Source organism: Clinocottus analis, unplaced genomic scaffold (assembly GCF_023055335.1).
Source record: "Clinocottus analis isolate CAN_PGR_092001 unplaced genomic scaffold, fCliAna1.0.p SCAF_8, whole genome shotgun sequence".
In the NCBI taxonomy this organism is placed as follows: domain Eukaryota; kingdom Metazoa; phylum Chordata; class Actinopteri; order Perciformes; family Cottidae; genus Clinocottus; species Clinocottus analis.
In genome coordinates this window covers 2,032,559-2,059,514 of record NW_027176240.1, presented here as the reverse complement: position 1 = coordinate 2,059,514, position 26,956 = coordinate 2,032,559, and the positions used below count along the sequence as shown (strand labels likewise).

At 43.6% G+C, this 26,956-nt stretch overlaps 1 protein-coding gene across 7 annotated transcripts in view; it reads right to left on the bottom strand.

Annotated features, from left to right (window-relative positions):
* Window positions 1-26,956, bottom strand: part of atrnl1a (attractin-like 1a) — a 197,887-nt gene that overhangs the window by 147,121 nt on the left and 23,810 nt on the right. For 4 of the 7 annotated variants that reach the window (XM_068567293.1, XM_068567295.1, XM_068567297.1 and 1 more), the window contains 10 exons: window positions 22,356-22,439; window positions 20,305-20,418; window positions 19,238-19,366; window positions 16,040-16,248; window positions 14,039-14,213; window positions 12,855-12,942; window positions 11,476-11,722; window positions 8,979-9,162; window positions 7,415-7,569; window positions 1,453-1,537 (listed from right to left, as the gene is read on the bottom strand). In XM_068567293.1, coding sequence (XP_068423394.1) covers window positions 1,453-1,537; window positions 7,415-7,569; window positions 8,979-9,162; window positions 11,476-11,722; window positions 12,855-12,942; window positions 14,039-14,213; window positions 16,040-16,248; window positions 19,238-19,366; window positions 20,305-20,418; window positions 22,356-22,439 — 1,470 coding nt within the window. Of the gene's footprint in view, window positions 1-1,452; window positions 1,538-7,414; window positions 7,570-8,978; window positions 9,163-11,475; window positions 11,723-12,854; window positions 12,943-14,038; window positions 14,214-16,039; window positions 16,249-19,237; window positions 19,367-20,304; window positions 20,419-22,355; window positions 22,440-25,054; window positions 25,176-25,715; window positions 25,868-26,956 lie in introns of those variants that run through there. The other 3 variants (XM_068567296.1, XM_068567299.1, XM_068567300.1) reach the window with 3 other exon arrangements.

Genomic DNA, 26,956 nt, shown 5'->3' with positions numbered 1-26,956 from the left:
TGCTGAACGAAAAGTTTTGAATCAATGTTCAAATCTCCCAAAAAAAGAAGAAGGTGCATTGGGAGAAGCTCTGAGAAAACTCCTGAAATGTTTGGTTAGATACATTTGGAGGTTAACCTCTTGGAAACCGTGCATGAAAATCCTCCCATCCACCCACTTTAAGACCCAGCATGCCCCATTCAGACAATCTTTTGGCATAAAATACGTAATATTTTTCCAATTTTTGAATCGAACGAAACAGTTTTTTTGACTGAAACTCCTTCCTAACAGACCAAGACTTTGTTTTATTGTAAATTTTGTTGCAGATTCTGATTCTTTAGGTCCTACTCTTTCCAAAAAGGTGTCTTATTGACCGTTCCAGGAGGCTTTTTGGGGGAATCTGGCTCATATCATGCTGGATGTTCATCGTTACCATCAAAATATCTTTTAAAAGAGATTTTTTTCCTTGTAAGTAGCAGGTTTCAGTAACGGCTTCGATTAGAACCACAGCACCAAGATGGAAGAATTGGACTGGCCGACTTTTGTGCCAATGAAGCCAGCAAAACACAAAAGATTGACTGAAAAAATGGGAAAGGCACACATAAAGTTCTGGAGGTACTGAAATGAAATAAAGAGTGTGCACTGTATGTATCCATAGATAGTATAAAGGAAGGTTTCTGAGTGTAAGGCGAGAGGAACAGCCACATAGAGAGGGTGCGGCGGGGGGTTTCAGAACAGAGAGCTTCAGAGAAGTCAGCAGAGGGAGAAGTGTAAACTAAAAACTATATTTAGCATCGAGATAAGGAGATCCATCCATAAAGAATTGACACAACAAAACCAGAATCTGACAAAGAAAAGGGGAAAGGCAGAGGAACAAAGTCGACCGAGAGTCTCGGCGCTTTCCAAAACGTGGAGGACACTGCAGGAAGGCTTCAAGGAAATGTAAAACTGTGCAGGAATATTGCAGCGCGAGTATATAAATATATTTGCATATGGATGATTGAGAGGTTTAGTTGATTATTTACCAGATTTTTACCAAGATCTAAACATCAGCGTTAGCAAGTAGCGAGGAGAAAAATCTCGAGCAAATTCTGATGGGCAATATTATGTTTTTTTTAACCTTTTGTAAAATCTTCCCGCTTCTATTTTAAGTCCCATGCCCCATTCAGACAATCTTTTGTCATAAAATACGTAATATTTTTCATTTTTAAACCGAACACAGTTTTTTGAATGAACCTCTTTCCTAACAGGACAAGACTTTGTTTTATTGTGATTTTTCTTGCAGATTCTGATTCTTTAGGTCCTAATCTTTCCAAAAAAGTGTCTTATTGACGCTCCAGGAGGCATTTTTGGGGAATCTGGCTCATATCATGCTGGATGTTCATAGTTACGATCAAACAAAATTGACGGGTTAAAGTGTTTTCCACATGGAGTTTGGTTCGTGATGAACGAGTGTGGATGGCAGGAGCTCACCCGTTGCTCACGACGGCGGAGTGCCCAAATCGGTTGGCGTCCCGGTGCAGACCCGGTCTGGGGAGGACGCTCCACTCATCGCAAGCTGAAGAGAGAAAGGAGCGCGCACACACACACACACACACACACGAACATGTGAGTCAGAGCACAACATCTTGTGTGTATTAAATGAGAAAGTGCTGCGGGTCCAGAGTCACTGAAGAAACAGAGTGGTGTGCAAAAATGCTTCAAATCGACCATCGGTGTATTCAGTGAGAGATAACGCACTTAGAGGTGTTCCAATATAAGAAAATAACGATATTGTCACGATACTTCAGTCACGATACGATATTATCGCGATACTGCGATACGTTGACTATTGCGATTTATTACCCTTTTTTTTTCAACGGCAAATTGTCCTCAAAGGAAAACTAAGTCGACAAAAAATAAACAGATTTTATTATTCCAAAAAGACTAAAAAGTTTAGAATTGATTAGATAAAAGATCGATACTCGGCTTCCGTGTATGGATACAATATCGCCACGCAAAAAATATCGCGATACTGTGCCGTATCGAATTTTTTTAGGAGGGGTGACCCGCAATTCAACCTCCTTTTCCTTAATTCCATCCCAAGGAACGAGCACTCTTTAACTTAACCTTTTGACGTTACATTATGGAGACGTGGAGGAGATAAGGGGAGATAGATGTCTTCATAAAACACTTCATACCGCCAGATATCATCGTAAAGTACCGCTCTCTCTCTCGAGTTGTAATTGAAGCTCTGTGTGTTTTACTGTTGGGCTTTTTACAACACTCTGATGTTTTAAAGACCCCGACGTGCTCCCATTACATATGAAAACGACCGCGTGTCTGCGGCGCGGAAGTGTAAATGTGCCGTTTAGCCGTCCGAGTGTAGAGACAAAACGGAGAGCCGGTGGAGTCGGGGACTCGCGGGCCGCCAGGTGGCTAATGACCTCGTTCAGCGGCGTGCTAATTGGGAGCGCTTGTTTTAAGAGCGGGGGATGCGGCAGAGGACACAGTGAGAGCGGGAAATGGCAGGAGGGTGGGAGGGGGGGGGGCTGCGACATCACTCGCAGGGGTTAACGGTCAGTCAAACCGACATGTCAACTACAGTGGTTTATAGACCTCTATGAACCTTTATGGACCTTCATGGACCTTCATGGACCTTCATGGACCTTCATGAACCATCATGGACCTTCATGAACCTTCATAGTCCTTCATGAACCTTCATGGACCTTCATGGACCTTTATAGTCCTTCATGGACCTTCACAGTCCCTAATGAACCTTCATGGATCTTCATGGACCTTCACAAACCATCATAGACAATCATGGACCTTCATGGACCTTTATATTCCTTCATAGACCTTCATAGTGCAGTCAAGCTGAACTGAAGCATTAGTTCCCTCAGTGCAGATTATTTTTCTGCTTTGCTCAGATAACTAAAAGATCTCTTCCTAAATTTGAGATACTTTTCATATTATGGCGCAAAACAGGAAAAGAAAGCTCGATGTCTTGACACTTTTTGTGCTAGGCTAACAGGCCGCTAGCTGCGCCGAAGCTTCACAAAGCTCTTTGTGTTGAATGAAAGCCGCCATCAGAAATAAAGTTTGAGGCGAGATCCGAGTTAAACGGAATTTACTTTTTCAAGTCGGTCTGAAGATTCAAATCTGCGATTCCCCTCGAGGACTCTATTTCTAGATCTTGCGCTAACGCTGATGTTTTGTCAGCTTATATAACGTGCGAGGCCCTGAATCCAATTCTCACCTGTGCTTAGGTGTGCTGCTGTGTGACAGCGAATAATGTCTCCTGGCACTTGACACCGTCTTTTTTTAAAAATAGTCGGCATGTCGAAACCCCCCCGGACTATTTTACGACAGACCATCCTGTAACAGCTAATATTTTGCTTCCCTCAACGTGTTGTGAGAAGTAGAGGCGAATCATTTTCAGTGATTTTCAACAGTGAATGTTACATTTCTGTCTTTTTCATTCTGCGTTTGTTTAATGTTCATCACTAATGGCCTTTGCCAGAATACATTCGCCAACATCAGAAAAAGGAACGCAAAACAAGGAAATAATACATCGCAAAAAATGTAGTTCGACTTCCTGCTTCCGGTAAGCCTTCGCCCTGCACCGTGTGTCCGTCAACATTTTTTAAAAATAAACTAACCAAGGAACACTCAACAGACACACACCTGAGCATATAAACAAGCTGCAGTTGGCCAGTCGGAGAGAATTGACATCGTGACGACGAGGAAGTTCAACACTAAGGAAGTATTTCTGAGAGCAGCGAGGAGGACGACGTCGCAGTCGGAGCCAGAAGGCTTTGATGCTTCTTATGAAGAACAATACGCCAACAAGAGATATGTAGAGATATGTCGGCCATATTGTTTTTCGCCAGGGGGATTTGTGTTTGTTGCTGTGACTGTGCAGCGTTTAATGTCGCACGTTACCGTTTGTTAATAAGGTAAGAAAGGAACCCGCGGCTTCTGGTTTGTCCGAGTGAATCGAGAGCCGTGTTGCGGTGGTGGAGTAAAAAAAAAACATACACACACAAAAAACACACACCTGCTTTCCAGCCACGGCTCTAAATTAAAAAAAAGACCGCTTCAGTGATTTTTTGGGATATCACCCTCTGGCTGCGCACGGACCCAGATTCAAACTGCCAAATTGTTCAACGAAAGAACCATGGGACTCAACAGATACCTATCAGCCACAACACACACACACACACACACACAAACTGTAATTTCCTCTCAGGATATGAGAAAATCTGTGTTAATAATGCATGGTGGCACAGAGAGAGAGAACGCCTGAGAACCGATCGAAGCGGGCAGCCGGGCAGGTGCTGATTGACAGTTTGATCTGATCGGCACTAGAGGAGGAAGAGGAGGAGGAAGAGGAGGAGGAGCAAGAGGAAGAGGAGGAGGAGAAGGAGGAGGCGGAGGCGGCTTGAACGGCAGCCACTCATCCTTTATAATCACGGCTCCCAACATCTTCCAAACAAACTCCCAGCTCTGGGCTTTTCAGCGGGCTGTGCCATGTGTGTGTGACAGTATGTGTGTGTGTGTGAGAGTATGTGTGTGTGTGTGTGTGTGTGTGTGTGTATATGTGTGTGTGTCAGGTGTGCGATTGCGTGCAGCAGACAGTGTGTGGGCGTGCGCCCGTGGTGTGTCAAGTTGGAGAAGAACGTGTTTTTAATCAGAGTTCACCCTTCCCTCCCCTTCCTCCTCCCCCCAAATCTAATTAGACGAGCGAGGGTGGCAGGGTGAGGGGAGGACGGGAGAGCTTGAGGGGCGATAGGGAGAATTAAATCCAAATGAAAAGTGCCTTCCGTGTCGACCCGACTCTAATGCGTGGCAGCGGAAGAGCGGGAGTCGCTAATAACGCAGCGCCGCCGCCGCCGCCGCCCCTCCAAGGTTAGCGCAGCAAAACAAAAACAAATTAGCGCCGGGAAAAAAAAAGCTCCGCGACGGAGGAAACGGAGGAACCGACGGAGACGGAGAGCGAGGGACGGAGAGACAGAAGTGACTTCCACAGGTGGAGCTAATTCATGATCTCACGAAGCAGAGGAGGAGGAGAGGAGGAGGAGAGGAGGAGGAGGAGAGGAGGGACAAACGGCTGAAGAAATAAATCTGGTTCTTGTGTTTTAGAGGAACGAGCGTTAGATGGTAGAGGCGTCTTGATTTGCTCCAACTAGTCCAGATAACAGGAGAAAGGAACTGTGGATTTCCTGGAGAGGGATACGCTGAGAAGATACTGGAGAGGGTGCATAGGGGTCGGGGGGGTCTATAAAGCAACAAATAGCTCTATAACAAAAAAAAAACTTAATTAATTCAAACTACATTAATCTGCACACAATAACAGATCCCCCCTCTTCCCTTTCTGAAAGCAATAGTAGATCATTTATCTCTTTTTTTACTAAATAATGCAACAAAGAAAGAGAAAAGATGATATCAGCAATGTTGTATTTGTCTCCCTTCCTTGATCCCTCCCTCTCTTCCTTCCTTTATCACTCTCTCTCTCTTCCGTCTTTGATCTCTCTATCTACGACTTACCCTTCCGTCCTTCATCCCTCCCCCTCTTTCTTTTCCTTCCTCCCTCCCTCCCTCCCTCTTTTCCTTCCTTCCTCTCTCTTTTCGCTCTCTCCCTTTCTCCCTGTCTGTCTGTCTGTCTTCCTGCATCTTTCTCTCCCTCTACCTGTCTCCATCTGCCTTCCTCCCTCCATCACCCTCCCTCCCTCTTTACCTTCACTTCTCTCTCTCCCTCTCTCTTCACTACCTCTCCTCCCTCCCTCCCTCCATCTCTCGGCGTCTCCACAGTGAAGTAAAGCAGTGGACGATAAAGTTGTGCAGATCCGCAGATTTGAGCGCTAATAAATAATTGATGATATTTATAGTCAGGGGTGTGTTTGCGCAGAGCACACACACACACACAGACACACACACACGGAAATAAGGACAGTTGTCAACACTCCTTCCTTCCTTAAGCAGCTCTGTAAACAAAACTCCTCGTTTCGTCTTGATTTCTTCTTGTATTTCACCTGCTCCATCCCGTCATGCCTTTATTGTTTTCAGGTCATTCATAAGCGGCCCTTTGTGTTCTCCCCCTAAATCTCTCCTTCATTTACTCTTTATTTCTCTCCCGCTCTCTTTCCTCGCTGCTCTGCTCTCATATTTCTTCTTATTGCTTTTTCACGTTGGCGGCCTCATCCCACCAATATCTTCTCTGGCGTTCCACCTCTCTCTCCTCCCTCCTCTTGTCTTCCTGCTTGTTAATCCCCACGCTTCCTGTTGTTTCCCTCCCTTTTGGAAGCGTTGGTGTCATCCCTCTTTCCCCTTCCCTCCTGTCATCCCTCCATGTCTCTGTCTCCGTGGAGGGGCATGAACCTCCTCGTGCCATCTGCTCTGTGGTGCAACTGGGTAGCCTGTAATGGGATCCTTAATCATCCCAACGCTCTACCTATGCTGCAGCCTCCGGATCTCCTGCTACACCTCCCTCTCTCCCTCTCTTTCTCTTTCTCCCTCCCTCTCTCCATCATTCAGACGATGCTGCTGCAAAGTTCTGATTCACGCAGTTACAGTTCCACAAACTGTGAGTAAGAAAGCACCGTGAATGACGAAGAGGAGCAAATGAAATCTGTTTTCTGAGAGCGTCATCCTTCCACATGCAGAATAGGGTCTGGATAATACATCAATATTATATCAATATATCATAATATTGCACTAGATATAGAGGTCGAATTGGGATGTTACTATATTTTCTGTATTGCCCAACTCTAACTTCTTTAGTTTTTTTACTTGGAGGTTCATAAGCTGCTTGGTTTCTGCAACAGTTTCTATAAATATACAACACTTCATAATCAAATGACCACGTCTCCCGTACACACCATTAATTGATTTGAACTCTTTTACTACTGTAATGGTGACAGTCCGCCTGGTACTTTTTGTGTTATTTATCAATAAATATGCTAAAAAAAAAGTAATTTCGGCAAAATTATTTTGCTCTTTTTTTTAAGAAGAAATTTAACTTTCAAAATCTGGCAAGTATTAGTCATTATTAGATGTTATGAATGCTTAAAACAGTGTGTAAAAACTAAAAAGTAAAGAAACGTGTTTGAATTTTCATCATATGTATCTTCTACACAATTAAAAATGAACCTGAGCAAAGCTTTTGAGATGACAGAAATTAAATTGAACCTATTTTACGTCTTCTCGAGCAGTTTTGTTTGCATAAAGCATTCAGTGTCCATGTTACAGGCTTTCATGTGAGTCCATGTTGAGGCGTTTTACAGATTTGTTCATCTCTTTGAACCCGTTCCTGTGCAGCTGAAGGCAGAAGACACGATTGCACTGCAGGAATTCTGATGCCGTTGTGACGTCCACATCAAATAAATAAAGTCAACACGTTCCCTGTAGCGCCCGCCGCCGTGCACGCGCGTCATCATCGAGCGCTCGTTCTTACCGACGTCGTACGCCAGGAAGTCCGCGGAGAAGCACTTGGCGCCGTTGCTGAGCGACGTGTCGTTGTGCGTGTTCCCCCCGAACACCAGCACCGTGCCGCTCAGGAGCACCGCGGAGTGGAGGTACCGCGCCACACCGCTCTCCTGGAGGATCAGCCTGCACGCGCACACACACACACACAGGTAGAGACAAACACACACACAGAGAAAATAGTGCAAATCAGCAGAGTGAGACATTTGTCAAGTGTTAAGTTGTCAGTTGTGTGTGTCTGCATGTGTGACCCGGCCTGTGGTGACTGTCCTTCATACCAACTGTTCTTTCATGCGCACACACACACACACACACACACACACACACACACACACACACACACACACACACACACACACACACACACACACACACACATTGTGGGAGGTCTCCGGCTGCTGCGTGCGACCCGCAGACTGCTGTGACCTCGTCCGTCTCTGAGGTCAAAGGTCGCGTACCGGAGACCAACTGCGGAGGCTTTTTCTGCGGCTTCTTCAATTACTGCAGCGGCTCTGACTTTTCCGCCAGAGAGACTTTTGATATCTTGACGGTTCCTGAAAGGGAACACCGCTGGGATCCCATTTCACCGCCGAACACACAACAGAGTCGGGAAAATAAAAAATGGAAGAAAAAAAAAAGCTCATCGTTTGTCAAAAGATGGGACCGGCACGTTATTCAGGGGGCTTTGAGCCGAGAAAAAAAAGTAAAAACTGCTTCAGTGCACGCCTTTCACTTTCCAAAGAATCACAACCTCATCTATAAGCGGTACAGCGAGACTTTGGAGGTATGAGCGCCGTACTTTTGCTCTTTTGCGGCAACACTGTGAAGGGTTTTCATAGCTACTTTGGATGTTTTGACTCAAGCAATCCCGTCCCAGATTATCCCGAGACGACTCAATTAATCGACGACAAACGGCTGTACGGAGTGACTGGAATACCACGAAAAAAATGTTTGGGTCTGGGAATTTGAAGCGTCCGCAGGCTCCGGCGACACCCGACTCCGGAGACAAATTCCACGTGGAAAGTGAGAGCTAGGGAGGGGGGGGAAAGTGGGCTGAGCGTCCTCTTTCATCCATCCATCTGCCGGAGGGGGGTCACCTGAGGTCAGGCCACCTGTCGGGTGCGTCTATTCCCACCCTGAGCTCCTTTTCTCACAGATTTCTTCCATCTTTGCAAGGTTGCGATTCATAACAATATTAAAAAACACTTCACTAGCATTATATCCATTATTATCATTGCAGGTTTGTCTGAATTACTCCCACAAACTTACATCGTCAAGTTTCAAGAGCGAATATACTCGTAGTCTCACACAAGCCAAGTATAACTAACGTAAAAGTGTGCGTGTGTTTGTCTAAACTGTGTATCTGCACTGCGAAGACCTTCCCAGAATGCAACCCTGCCTATGACCCCGGTGCATCGTGGGATTTGGGTTCTCTGCAACCCTGGAGAAGACGATGCAGGTGGCCGATATGCGTTTGTGTCGGTGCAGTTTTTTTTGGCCGGGTGTCGCCAGGCGGGAGCATCCAGCGCTCTCACCATGTCTTGGTGTGGACGTGGTAGCGGTACATGTGGTCCACCAGGCCGTATTTGTTGTTGCTGAGCGCCTTGTACCCCCCGTGGAGGAACACGCAGCCGCTGGCCTCGTCGTACACGCTGCTGTGGCCGTAGCCGCCCTGGACCACGGCGCCGTCGGCCGACAGCACCTGCCACGAGTTGGACCCTGAGACACGGAGGAGGAGAAGAAGAAGATGATGATGACGCTTTTGGCAGGTGTTGGCGTGGAACTTTCGTGCCAAAAAAAACCCCAAACAAAAGCAGATTTAATTCAGCCGGTGAGATGGAGCGAGGGACGAGAGAAAAGAGCAGAGAGGCGGAGAGAGAGAAAGAGAGAGCCAAACAGTGAGAGAGAGGAAATTAGACTTTATTGAATTTAAAAGCGCCCCTTTATTAGACCAGCGTGACGCATACCGATGAATTTCGGTGCATAGAAAATGTTATTAAAAACAAGCAGGGATTACATCACCCGAGCAGCGGCCAATAAAGAAAGACGCACAACACGACAAACAAAGGAAGAAGAAAGAAGAAAAGGCTGAGAAAACGTGCCGTCAGAGAGAGAGAGAGGGAGAGAGAGAGAGAGAGAGAGAGAGAGAGAGAGAAAGAGAGAGAGAGAGGAACTGAGGAATTAAGACAGAAAATGAACTAGAATAGTAATAAAAAGAAAAGCCGGGATGGTCACAAACTCTTCCTTCATTTTAACTGTAAGAACATAAAACACAAGTCTTTGTACAAGCGTTGATTGTGAGAAATGTCACCGATCATGTCATTTATAGCTGTACACTGTTAAGCACGGATAAGAATAAAAGAGCTTTCTGCTTCGACTCTCGGCCGACCTTCCCGCCGAACTTTATCGGAATCAACTGAATAGTTTTTGACGTGAACTCCTTGGAAAAGGTCGAGGACAAGCGGGCGAAGAGGAAAACATGAAGGAGACGGAACTGAACGCCCAATCGTCTCAGAAACCACAGAAACCAGGCGTCAAACATGGGAAGGGAAGTGGGTTTCCACGCACATTGTGACGCAGAGAAGGCGAGATATTCTCACTAAACACTATAAACTGTAACAGCTGGTCCTATTCATCCATCTCTTGGTTGATTTGAGCATAAGGGCCGATGCAGATGTGTTTAAGGGTCATTTAGGATTTTTTGTTCAGCACGATGCACCGACAAGGAATGGGAGAAAGAGAGGGAGAGAACGAGGGAATGTGGAAACAACTTTTGACGACGCGACGAGAGAGGAGAAGGTCGACTCCTATCTGGTCTCTGGCAGCTAATTGCTGTGACCCGGCCGCTCTGAATGGTCATTAAATCCCTTTACCTTATAAGTCACACTCTGCGTTCGACTCCCGTCTGTTCATTTCCTGGTTGCACTCTTAGCCTGTGAAGCCTAATGATGCTCGGTGCAGACTTACGCTGCGACAGAGGGGGGGAGATGGGAGAAGATGAAAGCGATAGACGCATGAGGAGAGCTGGAGGAAGATGGAAAAAGGTGAGAAGGAGGTGACGCAGGGCGGTCAGAAACACCGAGGGCTGGAGGATGAAAGGAGGGAGAAAGAGGAGAGTAGGAGAGAGGAGGGAGGAGCAAGAGAGAAGGAAACAGAAAACCAGGGAGGTCGGAGAAGTGAGGGAACGCAGTGGATTCCTTAATCACTGCCTCCTCCCAGACAGGACGCCACCTCCTCTTGAAGACCACCGCTCTGTGTGTGTCTGTGTGTGTGTGAGCTGCACACATGTGACGCATGTCCGACGTATGATGTGTACGTATGTCTTGTCTTTTTTCCACATTGTTTCCTAATTTTGGGCTGCTTGTTTTACTGTGTGACGCTGCCATCTAGTGGCTGAACAGGGAGACAATAAACACATGCAAAAATAAAATAAAAAAGCACAATAAGTGGACAGAAGTATGAGGGGGAACTTAATATGACACCCATCTGCGGGACGCACATGTCACTGTAAAACCGAAGCAGAGTGGCGGCCCACCTCTGGAGCAATATCCGTTATGTTTAAGTATGTTTATACACATTCGTATTCTATTTGTATATTTAATATTCTTCTAATGCTGCTGTAATCCTGCTATTTCCCACTAAGGGACTAATAAAGGATTAACTTATCTTATCTTAAATCGGAAATAAGTAAAACTCTATTGTGACTTTTTTTCCAGAGTGAGGTAGAATAGTTGAGAGGTGTAACGGTACAAAAGGGGATTTAAATCCTACGCATTTGATTGGACCGCTAAAAAGTAGGCGGGCTTAGAGTTGAGCACAATTTGGCGCTACAGATGTAAGTAAGATTATATATAAAGTAGTTTTAAAAAACACCAAACCTGATGAGTCTGTATTAAAATCCAAAAAAAAAGGTGTGTGTGATGTCTCAATACCGCCTCAACGGCTCCCAGAGTCCTTTTGTGTTTGACGTCGACCCGAATAAATAAAAAGGAACCGAACAATCGAGAAAACGAGAGAAGAAGAAGAACTTACGGATGTTGTACTCCTGGACCTTGTTGATGTAGCTGTAAGTCGGCGAGTAGCCGAAGAAGACCAGCATGGCGTGCTCGCCGTCGGCCAGCTCCACCACGTGGGCGCTGTGCCCCTCCAGGGCGTACGGAGGGGGCGGGGCCGGTTTGCGCGGCGACCAGGCGCGCCGGGGGATGTTGAACACCCACAGCTCGTCCGTCACGTTGGCCCACTTGGCCTCCAGCTTCCCGCCGAACATGTAGATGTCGTCCTACGTATTTAAAAAACGTTAAATAGTCTGTAATGTGTCAAAAATGATATCTGTGCCACATGAACGTCTGCGCTATCATAACATGAGGGTTTTTTTGTCTTATTGTTCTCCATAAATAAGCTGACAAATGACATTATTTAATTTAAATAAAAGTAAAGCTGTCAGAATTAGAAGGAGTTAAAACCCATGAGCTGTCTCACACACTCACACACACACACACACACACACACACACACACACACACACACACACACTCTATCTCGATGTGGCAGGCGAAAAGGAGCGACAGGGTTTTTATGTCTGGCTGATGGAAACTTGGCAGGAAGTTTGATGCTAATTGGCGACAAGTGTCGAACAAACTGTTCACTGTTCACTTTGCAGGAGTTTCAGTTCGACAAGAGGAGACACACACACACGCACACACACACACACACACACACACACACACACACAACAGCGCTCGGATGATGCAACCTCACAACTGAACCTTTAGTGGAAAAGTAGAGCGGCGGATTAGTGGGAGAGTTTTAATGCACCGGTCCATCTCGAGGTGGTGTGCTATGCGTGTTAGCTTCTCTCAGACTAGCGGAAAGAAAACATCCAAAAACACACATGGAGGTGTTTATTTTACTTTATTTGTGTGTGTAAACTTCACCTAACGGCACCAAACACATACAGAAAACTTGTTGTATTTATATATATTTTATCTTAATGCAAGTAATCAACTGGAGAAGTGTGTAGGTGATTTATTTTACCCGAATCATACGCAACGTGGAATCTTTTGAGGCCTTTCAGTAGCACTTACATACACCAAACTCTCCAATTTCATTCGTATCTATAATCTGAAGGTTTTTACAGAAAGGTTTGTTCATATGTCACTCATAGCCTGACGTATAGAGCGTTTATGTTCCTAAAAACAAGGCCGATTACGGCCGTTGAGAGTATTTTCTGATTTATGGAGCGATGCAAAAGGAGATCTCCAAAAGGTTTTACTCTTGTGTCAACAAAATAAAAGAAGAATTCTGAACAAAGTTTTCATATTTCTTTTATCTGATATGCGCGTATAAGGGCTGTATGTATTCATCACACTGCATCAGACAGCTTTCCTCTCCAGGTGAGAGGCAGCAGTTACCTGGAACAGAGCCAGCGAGTGGCCGTATCGGTAGAGCGGGCCGCTGCTCACCGGCACCGCGTCCCACGTGCTGCTCTCCAGGTTGTAGCTGGGAGAAAAACATCAACGTTAAATCACAGAATGATTTGATATTTCTCTCACGGGTACCAAAAGTCTCACAAAGTTTAAGTGTCTGCAAACGGGACGACAGAGTTGTGCAACCGAGGTTTCATTTAACGGTGTTGAACAATAAAAAGCGCAGCGGGAAGGAATAACATTTACGACGGCTCCAACTCAAGGTGTCCAGACACCGAGGTCTGGACACCGAGGCGTTCAGAGTCTTCAGACCTCTTGGGTTCAGTTGCATTCAGGGTCCTGGTGAGCCGGCGTGCACCAGCACCACGAGCCCCCGTCAACGGCTCACTGGTTTACTGACGGTATTCATTTCACCCGTGCTTTTTTTCCCCGCAGAGACGTGCAAAAAAGCGTTTATTTGCAGACGCATATCTTCGATTAGCAACGAGACGTCCGGTGCCGTCGTCTCGATGCGTGCAGCACTCTGCAAGCAACAAATAATCTCTTTATGGGCTTCATAATGGCCTCCACCAAACGGATGAGACGTCGCTTCACAGTAAAAGTACAATACAAAATCATTTACTGTCAAATTGTGACCAATGGAATAAATATTTATCTACTCTTGATATGCATGATGTTTACAGTGAGCTACTTAAATGTAAATTATATACAAAATATTTGATACAAACATCATAAAGACATGTATTGTTGCATTTCAGAAACATAAATGTATTTTTCCAACCTTTTTTTACACATTTTCATGAAATTAATTCAACATATAAATGAGGGAATGCCAATAATTAAGTGTATCAAATAAAAAACAATGAACGGTATTTCTTTACTTCGCTAATTACACAAGCGTAGCTTCACAAACCTTCATCAGAAAATGACATCTGAAGCATTAGAGGATGTTTTTATGAAATTATTTGAGCGTATTATACTTTCTTTTGTTGTTACCTAACTCATTTTGTATTGCTGACATCCTGTAAGGAGGAAAAATGCTAATGTTAGAGACACAGCGGCGTATTTATACCTTTTTTCTGTTACAGATGGATCAGTCAGGTCGAGTTAAGTTGAAAATAGTATACTTATGATATTTAGTATGACAGACAGGGGGCGCTGCTGCTTACTTGAGCACCATGTGGTAGTTGGAGTAGTTGAAGGAGTGTCCTCCCACCACCCACATCAGACCAGAGTGAACCAGAGCCTGATGGGACGCCCGGCCCAGAGACTGAGCCGACGGCTTCACGCTCGGAAGAACCCAGAAGGCCTCGGTGGAGGGAACGGAGAGAGAGCAGTCTGGACCTGAGGAGGAGGATGAGGAAGAGGAAGAGCGGGAGGAGGAGGGAGAGGAGGAGGAGGAGGAGGAGGGAGAGGAGGAGGAGGAGGAGGAGGAGGAGAAGAAGAAGAAGAAGACAAATTGTCTTAATAAGCATCTTTGAAGAGTTTGAGTAGTCGTGTGATATTTAGGGTGAAAGGATTATTTCATGTGTTCATTGTTGTGATTTATGAACATACGTCTGCAGACAAAATAGACAAAAGACTATTTCTAAATGAACGTGTGTTAACACTATCACTCCACAAGGGGGCAGCATTTCATCATCTGATCTACCTTGAGCTGGACTAACATCTGGTGGGGTTATATTATAATATAAACAATAATAATAATAACATCAAAAGGATCAACTTGGTTCTGAGAGTAGTACAAAGACTGTGAGATAAAGACAATTAAACATGTGTATTATGTATTGACGAGATTACACACAACTTAAAATCAATAAAATAATAAAAATGTTAATATGAATTTGCGTGTCTGATTGATGCGTCGAAAAAATATGAAAACAACCAGAAGATCCTTCATGTGCAAAACAAACATCCATCAGCATAAGCCTGGAATCTGGCAGCGTCCGCATTGATGCATCTATTGCATTTTGTAATCATCTTTTTTTTGTTGATTCTTTTTAAACTACCCACCAGTGTAGCGTGTTCTCAGACCCGCTGGATCATAAAGCTGCTTCGGGTTCACGAAATGCAAGAAAAACTAAAATAAAGAAGCCGGGTAATGGATTCCCCCGTAACATCTTTTGTTTTATGACACCAAACAGTATTGAAGGAGGCGGCATCGCGCCGCCGTGCTCCTGCATCGCCTGCTTTTGTCTCCTGTTCGTGGCATTTTCTCGCTGAACGCTGAACAAAAGTGAAGCATCGATAGGAGCCTCTTCAATGCGGTCATAGTGGAGGTGCACAATGACGAGCGGGATTAATCAAATGTTGCACAGTAAGTTCAGGGAGCATTGATTTGTGAGTTGATGCGAGTAAAAACATCATAAAACTGGACTCAATTAGGTTGAAATGTAAATGTTTGCAGCCGTTGTTTCCATATCAGGTCCCCACTAGTGAGTAAATATAATCAGTCAATACTGTTGGTTTGTTTTTAACCAAATTTAGGCCAGTTTTAAGTCGGACATCTAGATGTTTTTGACCTTCAAAATCGGTAAATCAATGCTTACTGGCATCAGCAACATTACAGATGAAGTAATACATATGGTAGTTTAGATCAGTAGTTCTCAAATATATACAAAATATATTTAAAATTAGAAAACATCCTACATCTGTAATAATGACAGTACGCCTGGTCCTTTTTGTCCTTTATCAATAAATATGTAAAAAAAAATGTTCTTTTGGCTTTCAAAATCTGCCACGTATTTGTCATTATTTTTTATTTTAAAGGCTTAAACCAGCATTCAGAATCCGTTCGAATTACGCCGATGGCGTAAATTTTCGAGCAGTTACGGTAATTTTTAGTTTTGCATCCTGTTTGCATGTTACATACTTATTGACAGGCCCGTACTAGAAGAGTTAATACATATTCAATAACATAAGTGTCATTTCATGAACAGAATTGTATATATTCTACATTAAATCACACCCTGATGGCACTGCGCTTTGTATTACATCGTTTTTTTTTTAAACCAAAAAAACATTTAGATTTAGATAATACACACATCACAATCTCGAGTGTTTCTCAGTTCACGTCGTGAGTTCATCCACACACCTGATTATTAATGTGCTCTGATGAAATGCTGCTTCCTTCCCTCCCTCCCTCCTTCCCTTACCCTCTTCCCTCTCACCTTGCCAGCTGTCGTTGCAGACGCAGAGCTTCTCCCCCGTCAGGTCGCAGTAGCCGCGGCCCGGGCTGCCGCAGTTGCCCCGGCAGTACGGGATGTCGCAGGCTTCCCCCTTCCAGTACTCATCGCACTCGCAGTACACGCGGCCCGAGGCCGAGTTGGCCGTGCTGCAGCGGCCGTGGCCCGAACAGTTGTTGGGGCAGGAGTTGATCCTGAGGGAGACAGAGGCGGTACTCGCAAGGTCATGCGTTTAAGATGGAGGCGAGGTGATAAGCAGGCGACGACAGTGTTATGGTTTCTCTCGCGTTAAGTAAAAGATACATTATTTAGATCCCCTCATCAATATTTTGGTTTCAACGCGACTGTAATGTGAAACGTGTTTTTTGTGCTGAACCCCAGGAGACACTTTCCTCAGGTAGTTTTGGGTTTTCGTACTCGTTTCAGCACGCTCATTAATCATATCTCGCTCTGTTTTTTTTTAGAAAACAAGCTCTCGTAAACACACCTCACAATTTTTTCGATGAAGAAAGCAGAACATGTCGCTGCTGACGCGTCAGATATGTTTTCTCAGAAGTTGGTGGAGAGACCGAAGCAGAGCTCAAAGGAGAGTGAACCTTGGTCCTTTATAGAATTAAACTAATGTGTCTTGAATTTTCCATGTCAGGACAGCTCTCAGTACTTTAACACAATGATTAAACTGGTGACTAGAACTTTTGTGTGAGGTGGAGAAATTGACAATATTTAAACCCGGTCATCAGTCATTATTACTTATTCATCAATAAAATATGGTGAAGCATGACTCCATTGGATCCGTGATGAAATAAAATAAAGCAGATGTACTGTAGCACTAAACTCAGTTGTTTGTTTGTTCTCATCGAGTCTGAATGGACTTATTGGAAGTGGCTTTGGACAAAAACATCTGCAATTAAATGTAATGATACAAGGAACCAGAGACGGAGCAGGAGCGATAGAATTGAAAAGAGAAAGAACGAGAGATGCTTCAGCTAGAAGGACATAGAGGAAATTACACAAATCAGACGCACAATGAGGGACAATTATATGTCCTCAAACTAGGACCTGAAATAGCCACGAGGGGATAAATAATGTTATGGAAAAAAACATAACACAGCGTTTCTCTGTCATTTTAGATGAATACAGAAGTCAAGGACCACAGGTAGAAAATCATCTATTTTCATTTCTACAAAAAGGTTTCCTGCTGCAAAAAGAGGGTCGGCATGACAACCCTCACCAGTGTGTGTGTGTGTGTGTGTGTGTGTGTGTGTGTGTGTGTGTGCGCGCACATGTGTGTGTGTGTGCCGAGAGCCTCGGGGCTGTGTACTGTCCTCACTTCCCCCTCTGTGAAGGGGAGACGGGCGCTGGTTGGCACACTGTTCGCTCTCTGCAATGTTTCTCCGGCATAATTTCTGACAGAATATTCTAAGCGAGTGAGAGGTTCAGATCTCAGCTACAAATATGTTTTATAAAACAAAATGTTTTTGTTGGGTCGGGTTGACACAAGATTATGGAAGCCCATTTCCGCAAAAAAATAAATAAAAAAAATTAGAACCCAAATAATAATAATAATTAGGACCAAAATAAAAAAATAAAAAAATTGGGACCAAAATAAATTTTAAAAAAATGTGGACCAAAAAAAAAAAAATACTTTTTTTTCTTTCCGTTTACTTGAAAAAAGGTGACAAAAAAAAGAAAAAAAAATCAATTTTTTAATTCTTTTTTTTTTTTGGTCCTAATTTTTTTTTCTTTTGTCAAAATGCTAAAGTCACAAAACATTTAATTAATACAACATTGTTGGAGCTGATTCATCAGTAGGAATATCCATTTAATTTCCATGCAAGATAACCTCTATCTACACAGTTGTTTATAGTTTAACGTTAAGTCCACCGACCACCTTCATTTCTTCTTCTTTTGATCCTTTAAGTTAAAGCTGAGTGACTTTCAGATGTTTGGACATAGTAAAATAAGTACATGTTAAAGAAAGAAAACGCCTCAATGTTCCACTTTTGTTTCTACGGCCAGAAAACAGTTGTGTACCGACCAAAGCCCAGTCTGGCCCATAATACGTTTCCCATCATGGCCCATCACTCGGGGCTCAACGCAGCCTGGTGTGTGTCTGCGGGTAAGCTGTGGTGACGCGGTGTGCACAGACGCACAATAATGCTCTGTACTGTTGTGTACAAGAGACCTTTGAGTGTGGTCGGGGAACAGAAGCAGCGCAACAAAGACCACAGCTAACGCTAATGCTAGCTGCAGCGAGTTGGGTCCTTTTTTACATTACATGACGCTTTCTTCCAAAGCAACTTACATGTTTTGCTCCATACAGGAGTGGAGTTAAGAGTCTTGCTCAAGGACACATCAACATGAATTAGCAAAACCAGGGTTTGAACCACAGACCCTCGGATTGAAAGCCACAATTCATCAAACTCAATACCTAATAAAGATATGTTTTGACTCAAAGCACTCTTTTTTTGCTCTATACACCGCAGACGCAGCAACTAGGAGCGATTAAAATGTGTTGTTTCTTCCTCAATGTGTCGTATCAAAGTTTAATGTTAGGATGCACTGACAAACGATCACTAACAGTATGAAACGCTCGCGTCCCATGAACGGATCATTTTTAACAGCAGGCGTTTTCGATTCGTTTTCGCAGAAACCGGTGAAATTAATTTCATTAACGATGCCTCGGTTCCATTAAGTGTCCCAGTTATTCATTCCAGCGTCGGATGTTCCCCCGGCTCAATATCCTCTTAATATGACTCATTAAAAGGAGGCCTATCAAAGAGTTTTATGTCACCGACATTGCCTTTTTTTTTCTCCCCCGGGTCAAATGTTAAATGTATATAATAAAATTAGCCACCTAAAGCTTATTTATTGAATTTAGCTCACAGGGTCAGGCCCAGTTTGTGTACTTCTATCTTCAGGACGAAGGTACAGTATTCCCCAGGATGTGGACTAAAAGAGACAGCGCATCTCATTCACACTCTTTTTTTAAAGCTGTCTCTTTAGATGCTAGTGTTGCACTTTCCTTAGCTGCTAGACTTCGCCAGCTGATTGCTGCTGGATCCAGAGTGAACAATGGGCTCGTCAGACATTCACGCATCAGACTCAGAAAAGGAGACGAGAGAGCGAGAGAGAGAGAGTCGAGGAAACGAGTTAGGGAGGTTGGACGCGGAGGAGACGTACGAGTAAGCGATGCTGAAGCCGGTCAGGTTGTAGGCCGCGTCGCTGAAGAAGTGGAGCAGAGCGTAGCCGGACGTGGTCACGACCTCGGGGACCGTCTCGTTGCCCCTCGTCTCCGGCACGACGAGACCGCTGAGGAGGAGACGCAAAGAGAAGGAGACTGAGAAATAAAGACAATCCTCCTTTCAACAAAAACAACAACAAAAGCAATAATGTTAAAAGCATTTGGAAATGCTGCTTTAATTTATGCACTCTGGTCTAAAAGCACCACTGGAGAGCTATAAGAGAGGGAAAAAAGGATTTAATTTGAGCAATTGCAGGCCCCACTAAAAGATATGACAGTGATTAGCCTGAAAGTGAAACAACATTGCAGAGCAGAGTCGTATTTTCTATTTATTTTCATCCGTTTGATGAGGTTCTAGTGGGGGTTGGTCGTTTCTTATTTGCTCTGCCTGCCTCTTTTAAGACTCAAAGCCACAGCCTCCCCCCCCCAACATAAGTATGTACCCGTCTATAATAAACAATGTAAGCTTATTTATTGTTGGTAATTATGCGACAAAAGTCGAGGCTTTGTACAGTCAAATAAATAATCTTTCCTTGGTTGGAAAAGGCCAGATTAGCTCCCTCGTATCCTGGGAGCAACTGAACTCTCTCGACGGGAGATAAGCCTCAACTGAGCAGAGTAGAAAGCGCAAGGTTGTTAAATTATTGTGTTTTTATTATGAATTCTCGAATGAAAAGAGAGCCACCCACATGCTTGTATATTGTCCTTTAGGGAGTGGGGAAGGGAGGGATTAAATAAATATGCAATACAGCTCCAGAAACAAGTGGTTTTCAGGGCCGATGTGAGTAATTGCAATATGTTTTTCTTCCTTTTATTGCTGCATTGTGGTACGATGGGAATTTCAAGGCTTTTGTCTCCCTATACGTGGAGTCGTTTGACTGCATACGGGAAAGATTGTCGGAGCGATTGAAGCTGTGCCAATGGCTAACTGAGTCATTTCCATACCCCCCCTTCCCTCCTCTCTCTCCCGCTCGGCTCTCTTCTATTCAGAACGGCGGGCGCTCACCTGAAGACGGCAATCAAAGGGGCGTAAATGGAGTCTCCATCAAAGACGTACATGTGGTCCCAGCTGCACTCTGTGGCGAAGTGATTGAAGCGCAGTCGGAGTACTGCATTAGGACTGGTGACGGGAGGGGAGAGAGAGAGAGAGAGGGAGAGAGAGAGAGAGAACACAGTACAGATGGCTATGATAAAAATACATTTGAAGAATATAGATTACCTATATGCCTCATTTCTTTCTGCGAGCACATTTGACACTCGGAGTCTGAGAAAAACCTTTTTGCTCTGTTTCTTCTTAATACAAGTCGCTGCAAAAGGTGCACTATTATCCCAATTATGCTTTTTTTTATATAAATATTTATTCTAGTTTTTAAACACCCAGTAAATTGCCCCCCTTAACGTGGTGGAAAGGTTTGTGTGCCCTTAGTGAGTCCGGGAAAATAAGATAATGGAGGGTTTCAGAACGTCTCGTTCCAGTTTTGAGACACCTGTATTAGCTGAAAGTGATTTCTGTCGCAGCGCACTCCTTTTCTGCAAGCATATTATCAACAAAAGTCACTTCTTTATTCTGTAAAATATGCCGATGACAATTGATGGACTATGTTTCACGTGAATTTCATATCCCAAATATGCGCAGAACTGGATAGATACTCAAAACCAGGAGACTAGTGTGCATGTTATTATAATAAGTGTTAAAACAAGCATTCTACAACAAGCAACTCTAACTGGACGTGGAACTGAAAGTGGGAAGGGACATATCCCCTTAAATGTTACATAAAATGTTGATTTAGATCCATTTTTTAATCTGATAATGCTGCTTAAGAAAAGCCGAGTGGGCCCAAAGAAAAGTAGATGTGCATCCACTTGGCGCTCGAAAGGATCGAGAGAAATCTTTTCATTCGTTTTGCATCAGATTCTTAGTCTAATTGTCCATTTATAACCCTAATGGCGGCACTAAAAGCCCGGCCAAGACGTCAACAAAGACACCAGAGACCACGGATATCAATAAACTAAAACGCAAAGGCAATGAGGCAAAGTGATTTCTGGATAAACGGACCATCCGTTTGATCCAAAAGTTGGCCAGTTTAACTTGAGTTTTGTGCAGTTTGCACAAAAGGCCTACGAAGCATCGTCAGACTAAAGCTGTGAAGAAATAAAAAGCGACCAGAAGCCGATCTCGAGTGCAAACTGAGCTCCCAGCAAGCAAACTGGGAGTAAACGGGAGCCGCGAGTGAGTACAAGTGGATCCAGTTGCGCCAGAACAAAGACACGGTTGTTCCATTTAAAGCTGGATGACCTCAGATTTAGAGTGCATTCACTTATCTGTAAGATAGAGTAGATGAACGGAAGTGAAAGGGTGTTGTCATTGAGGAATTAAGTAGAGAAAAGAACATGCAGATATGTTTAAAAATGCATGTTTTTAAAGCAATAGATGTACAGTGGAGCTTTTAGTGGCGCTTTTGACCCGCTGGTGGTGCAGAAAAGTGAGAGATTCATCCCCCAGTGAGCCGGAGAGAGAGATATATCTGGAGTGCGTGGCATAGTTTAAATTTATGTTTAAGGATTTGGGGGCGATTTAAATGAAATGGATTCGTCTTTTCCAATATTTTACAGAGCCTGAACCTTCCTTGCATATTTTTCCATGCAGCTTAATGGCCACCTGCGGCCAAATCCGACATCCCGGAGCATCCGCATGATTATCAACGCAGACATTTAACGCTCGACGCGATGGATTCTTTCCAGGTGTTTTGCTTCCAGGTGTCTTTCAGTTTTTCGTGGCTGTGACTTGATGTCATATGACAGCTGTCAGAGTTAAAACGTATACACGCAGCATCACAATAGATGTCTCTGTGTGCATTGTAGTGCATTTCTCTCTGAGCCGTTATGGAGCACAACACAATACATACAAAGACAAAGTGCTTCTATTTACACAGTAAAGAAAGAAGAAAAGCTTTCTCTATCAGATGCCCTTCAGCCCGATACGAAGAAATATCACAGTTTTTAACCAAATAGAACAAAGCAAGATGAATGATGGCAGAGGAGGGATGAAATACTTACTATCCTTCTATTAGCCAAGTGCATTTGGTCTTGTACTTGTAGTTCACTGGTCCGTCTGTGAGGATGCCAGACAGGTCTGTTAACCTACAGGGAAACACACAGGTGAGGGGAAGACAGAGGTTTAGTGATCACAATAAAACGGCATTTATGTAAAACTAATAAATCTGCTTTAAACCGCTTTTTGCTTTCAAATACAGCCGTGAGTTATACAGCTGCTTCCCCAGTTCTGTTCTTTTAAGCTCCATTCTTTAAATCAGGTATGCCCTGTTGTCCACTCCATCACTTCTGATCTATTCTTAGAGCGGCGCGGGGCTCTGAGAGTCCACGCTGTTCCTCGTCTCGCGCTATTTAAGGAACTGGAAGGTTTTGTTCCCAAAAAACATCACCGTAAAAAGCTGAAAAAAAAATACCCTCCGACATGAATAGCATCATCTAAAGCAATTCAAATTAGGCAATTCCAAATTGGAATAGTTTGAATTTCTGCTAAATAAAATAAAGTTGTTTATAATTGACGATATGATGAAACATTGGAAAACTGAAATTACATTTTTTGGAAAAAAAAACACTTTGAATCAATGAAATCCCAGCTGCAGCACAGCGGTGCATCCGCCCAACAGAACATGACAACCATATTGATTTTCTGATCACTCTCTGGCGCGTTCAATAATTCTTAATGATCCCGTACTTATATCAAGTTCTGATTGCTAGATTTCCTTTAAAGATGATGGATGATGCTAATTAGGTGTCTAATTAAACAGCTGCATGGAGAATCAACAGAGGGGATTGAGGATCACCCGGTCCCAGAGACACTATTTAAGCTGGTGTCTTCCTCCATCTCCTGGCGTTTAATCAATAATAATCATAAAAAAACTGATTTGTAGTTCGCGGGACAGAGATAGTAACATCGCTATAAAGCCAGGTTAGCCGCCTTAAGCGTTCATGCTAACCCGAGTCAATGGTTTCCCGGCTCACAACTCGAACAAATGAGAGTAACGTCAAAACGTTTCCTTGAACTCTCTGTGACCCGACGGAAGAGAAGCGGTTCCCAAAAACGCCGAGCGCCTTCAAATCGTATACATAGCCGAGCCGACGCGTGGATTATGTTGCACCGCCTGCTCATCTTATTAAAGTCCTGCTCGACTGGCGTCGCGCCCCGCTACTGTTTCCACCTTCAGCTGACGGACATCTAACGTTACACCTGCGGCATCGTCTGCATCCTGCACTCCGGCTAAGTAGATTTTCGGGCCATCGCTGCCGCGTAACACGAGACAGAAGAAGAAGAAGCGTCTCATTCATGCATCGTGTGTGTGCGTAGCCTCCGCTTTAGTCTCTCTTTCAAGCCTCACGCCGACGTCCATCAGTGTATTAGTAACATGCATGAATACTGTAAACACTGTAGCGGCGTGCTCAGCCGGCCCGGGGATGACAAGCGTGTCAGCCCGAGCCTGGAAGACGAAGGAAAACACGGGCGGCAGAATAACAATATCCCCCTGAGCGGATAACACATGACGTCGCACTCGTGTCAAGGTAATACAGTGTTGCCATGGGGACCCCGGCGTGACATATTCATGTGGCAATTGTAATAATCACATTGTCGGCTTGAGTATGTGTGTGTGTGGGTTGAATACCGGGCACACCTGTCAATCAAAGTAATCCCATTCTGTTGCTGCGTGTAGGGAAAAGGTGAAAATGGAGACAAGCACACACACATACACAAACAAACAGAGACACAAACGCGCTGAAGACAACGTGCCTTGGACGGGATGTTACTGTGTGTGTGTGCGTGTGCGTGTGCGTGTGCGTGTGTGTGTGTGTGTGTGTGTGTGTGTGTGTGTGTGGCCACACTGGCACATTGCCAGATCAGACAGGCAGCGAGAAAAATAGGGAGTGAAACTAATTCTTATTGTGTCTTCTGGGTAAGACGGCGTGTAATGAGATTTTCTTTCTTTTCCTTTTTTTTATTTAAACCCGAGCCACAATGTGCTCGGCGGGGTTGACGCGAGCTAAACCCAGTTACAACGAAGCACTTAATAAGATTAAACAGGGAACATATCAATAGATCAAATTAGAGTAAATGATATATAAGAAATGAAGCGCAGAGTGCGAGAGAGAGAAATCTATTTCGCTGCGAAATAATTTTAAAAAATGAGGGTAAACATCAAAAATGTATAAACGTGGCCGTTCAACTTTGGTCTAAGACGCGTCTGGATGCTGAAAGGTTTACCGCGCGTCCTCTGCCCTCTTCCTTCGGCGGCAAATCGCAGGGGCGCTTGTAGGAACCGCCCTGCTTGTCTAAAAAGTAGCCAAGCAGCGCCATTTTTCTGCGAGCGCTCAGATGACAAGGTAACGGACGTTTGACCGCCCCGACTCTGGCTTGGATTGTACAATAATTGGATTGCTCTTTTAAGAATTTGCCCAAGGACCTTTAGACAAAGCAGGAACACACACAACCACCACCGTCATCATCACCATCATCATCATCAGTCGGTACGAGATTAAGAGCGCGCCGGGGCCAAATGTTGCTCTGTGACGAGAGAGAAAGAGGGAGAAAGGACAGATTGCAACACAGCAGGACACTGCCACAGTAAATGCTAGAATCCTGCCAATAAAAAACACACACACACACACACACACACACACACACACACACACACACACACACACGCAGAGAGAGACAACACATATATGAACACACTCACAGACACATGGAGGTTGAAAAAGGAGCGATAAAGAAAAGGGCAAGGCCCTTTATGTTTGTCTCCTCTCTTCTTTCCTGCTCTATCCATCCCTCCCTGATGATCACAGTTTGATCCTCTGGCTCTAATCCCAGATTAAAAAAGACACATATTCATAGTCATGTTGCTGCGATGCCAGACTCAAATGATGACAGCGACGAGCAAGGTTATGCATTTTATCTCGCTTAAGATGATAAATAAATACTGAAAACATAAAAATCATAATATAATAGATATAAATAAATATAAATAGTTCTTATTTAAGTACGAACGCCAGCCGAACAATGGTGAAGTGAACTGATGTTCAATCATCAGCTTTATTTTGACAACCATAATTGTATCTCCAGAAATCCCCTTATGGAACAAATAAAACATAAATGAGCTCTTGAGAGTGTAAATATTAATTAAATGACGTTCAGCTAAACATGTGGACATTAATTACAACATTTTCTCTTTCCTAAAAGGCACATATAAAAGGTTTAAATCGAGCATTAGCATCACCTCACCACATTGCAGGTGTTAGCCGTTGTCGATTAAGTTAGCTAACGTTCGTTATTACGATACAATTAACGTCACCTTTACTAGTTCATTACGTCACTTTAAAGTACAATAAAACACAAAATACCGTGTTCCCGTTCCAGGTAGGTGCTGAACCGTGACTTTTGTAGTTCAGAGAAACACCTTTCCTTCATTACACACCGTCAATTAACGTACTTCTTGATGCGAAGTTAGGTTACGACAGTTACGTCTACTTCCGGTCTCGCGGGAAGAACTTCAAAATAAAAGGAGCCGAAACATACAAAAGGCACTTATAAAATAAAGGCACGAAGGAAATCGTCATTTACATTGCATGCGTGCTTTTCCTTTAACACTGAATAACACACATTGTTTACAGGGAACTCAAAGATGGCAAGGTTTGAAGAGTACACATTAAATATTACATTTACTGTACATTATGTACTAAACAATCTCTGTACAGATAGATAGATAAATAGATAGATAGATAGATAGATAGATAGATAGATAGATAGATAGATAGATGGATGGATGGATGGATGGATGGATGGATGGATGGATAGATAGATAGATAGATAGATAGATAGATAGATAGATAGATAGATAGATAGATAGATAGATAGATAGATAGATAGATAGATAGATAGATACTTTGTTAATCCTAAAGGGTAAATTTGTTGTCATAATGGCTTACTATATTTAAGAGACATAAAATGCTTCTTTCCAACAACAATGGACGTTTATTTCAGACTATAGGTTTCAGAATAAATGGTCATCAGAACATTGGCAGACGACATTCGGCAAAAGTGACAGCTAGAAAGCAGCCGATGAGTGTCATGTATTGTACATTTTACACTCAACAAGACGACAATACGCTTGAACCAAGTGACAGTAGGTTATTCATTGGTCTGTTCTTTCCTATCCTCTGCAGAGGGATGGAGTCCATCACAGAGCGGACACATACGGACACATTCACACTCAAATGCATTTATTCAAATTGGCAACCGCAGTATAACATGTGTTTGTCCTGTGGGAGGAGGCTGGACACCTGCACAGAGAACATGGAGACAGGTTCAGTCTGCTGCAGAATTCAGACCTACACACACGATGCTTTGAGAAAAGAGTCTGAATCACTGCCTCTGGTTTTTTTTAAGATGATGCTTTGATCGCGTTTTGTCCCGTTTATTAAAAAACATAAATAATGTATTTTGTCATTACCAACATCCCAAATATTCTCATCCAATAAGCCAGTGAGATGTTTTTTTAAAATTAGTATTCGTTCCATAATCCTTAAAAAAAATAGTGATTTCATAAATAGTCAATAAAACACAAGTGGTCAAAAGTGTGCAA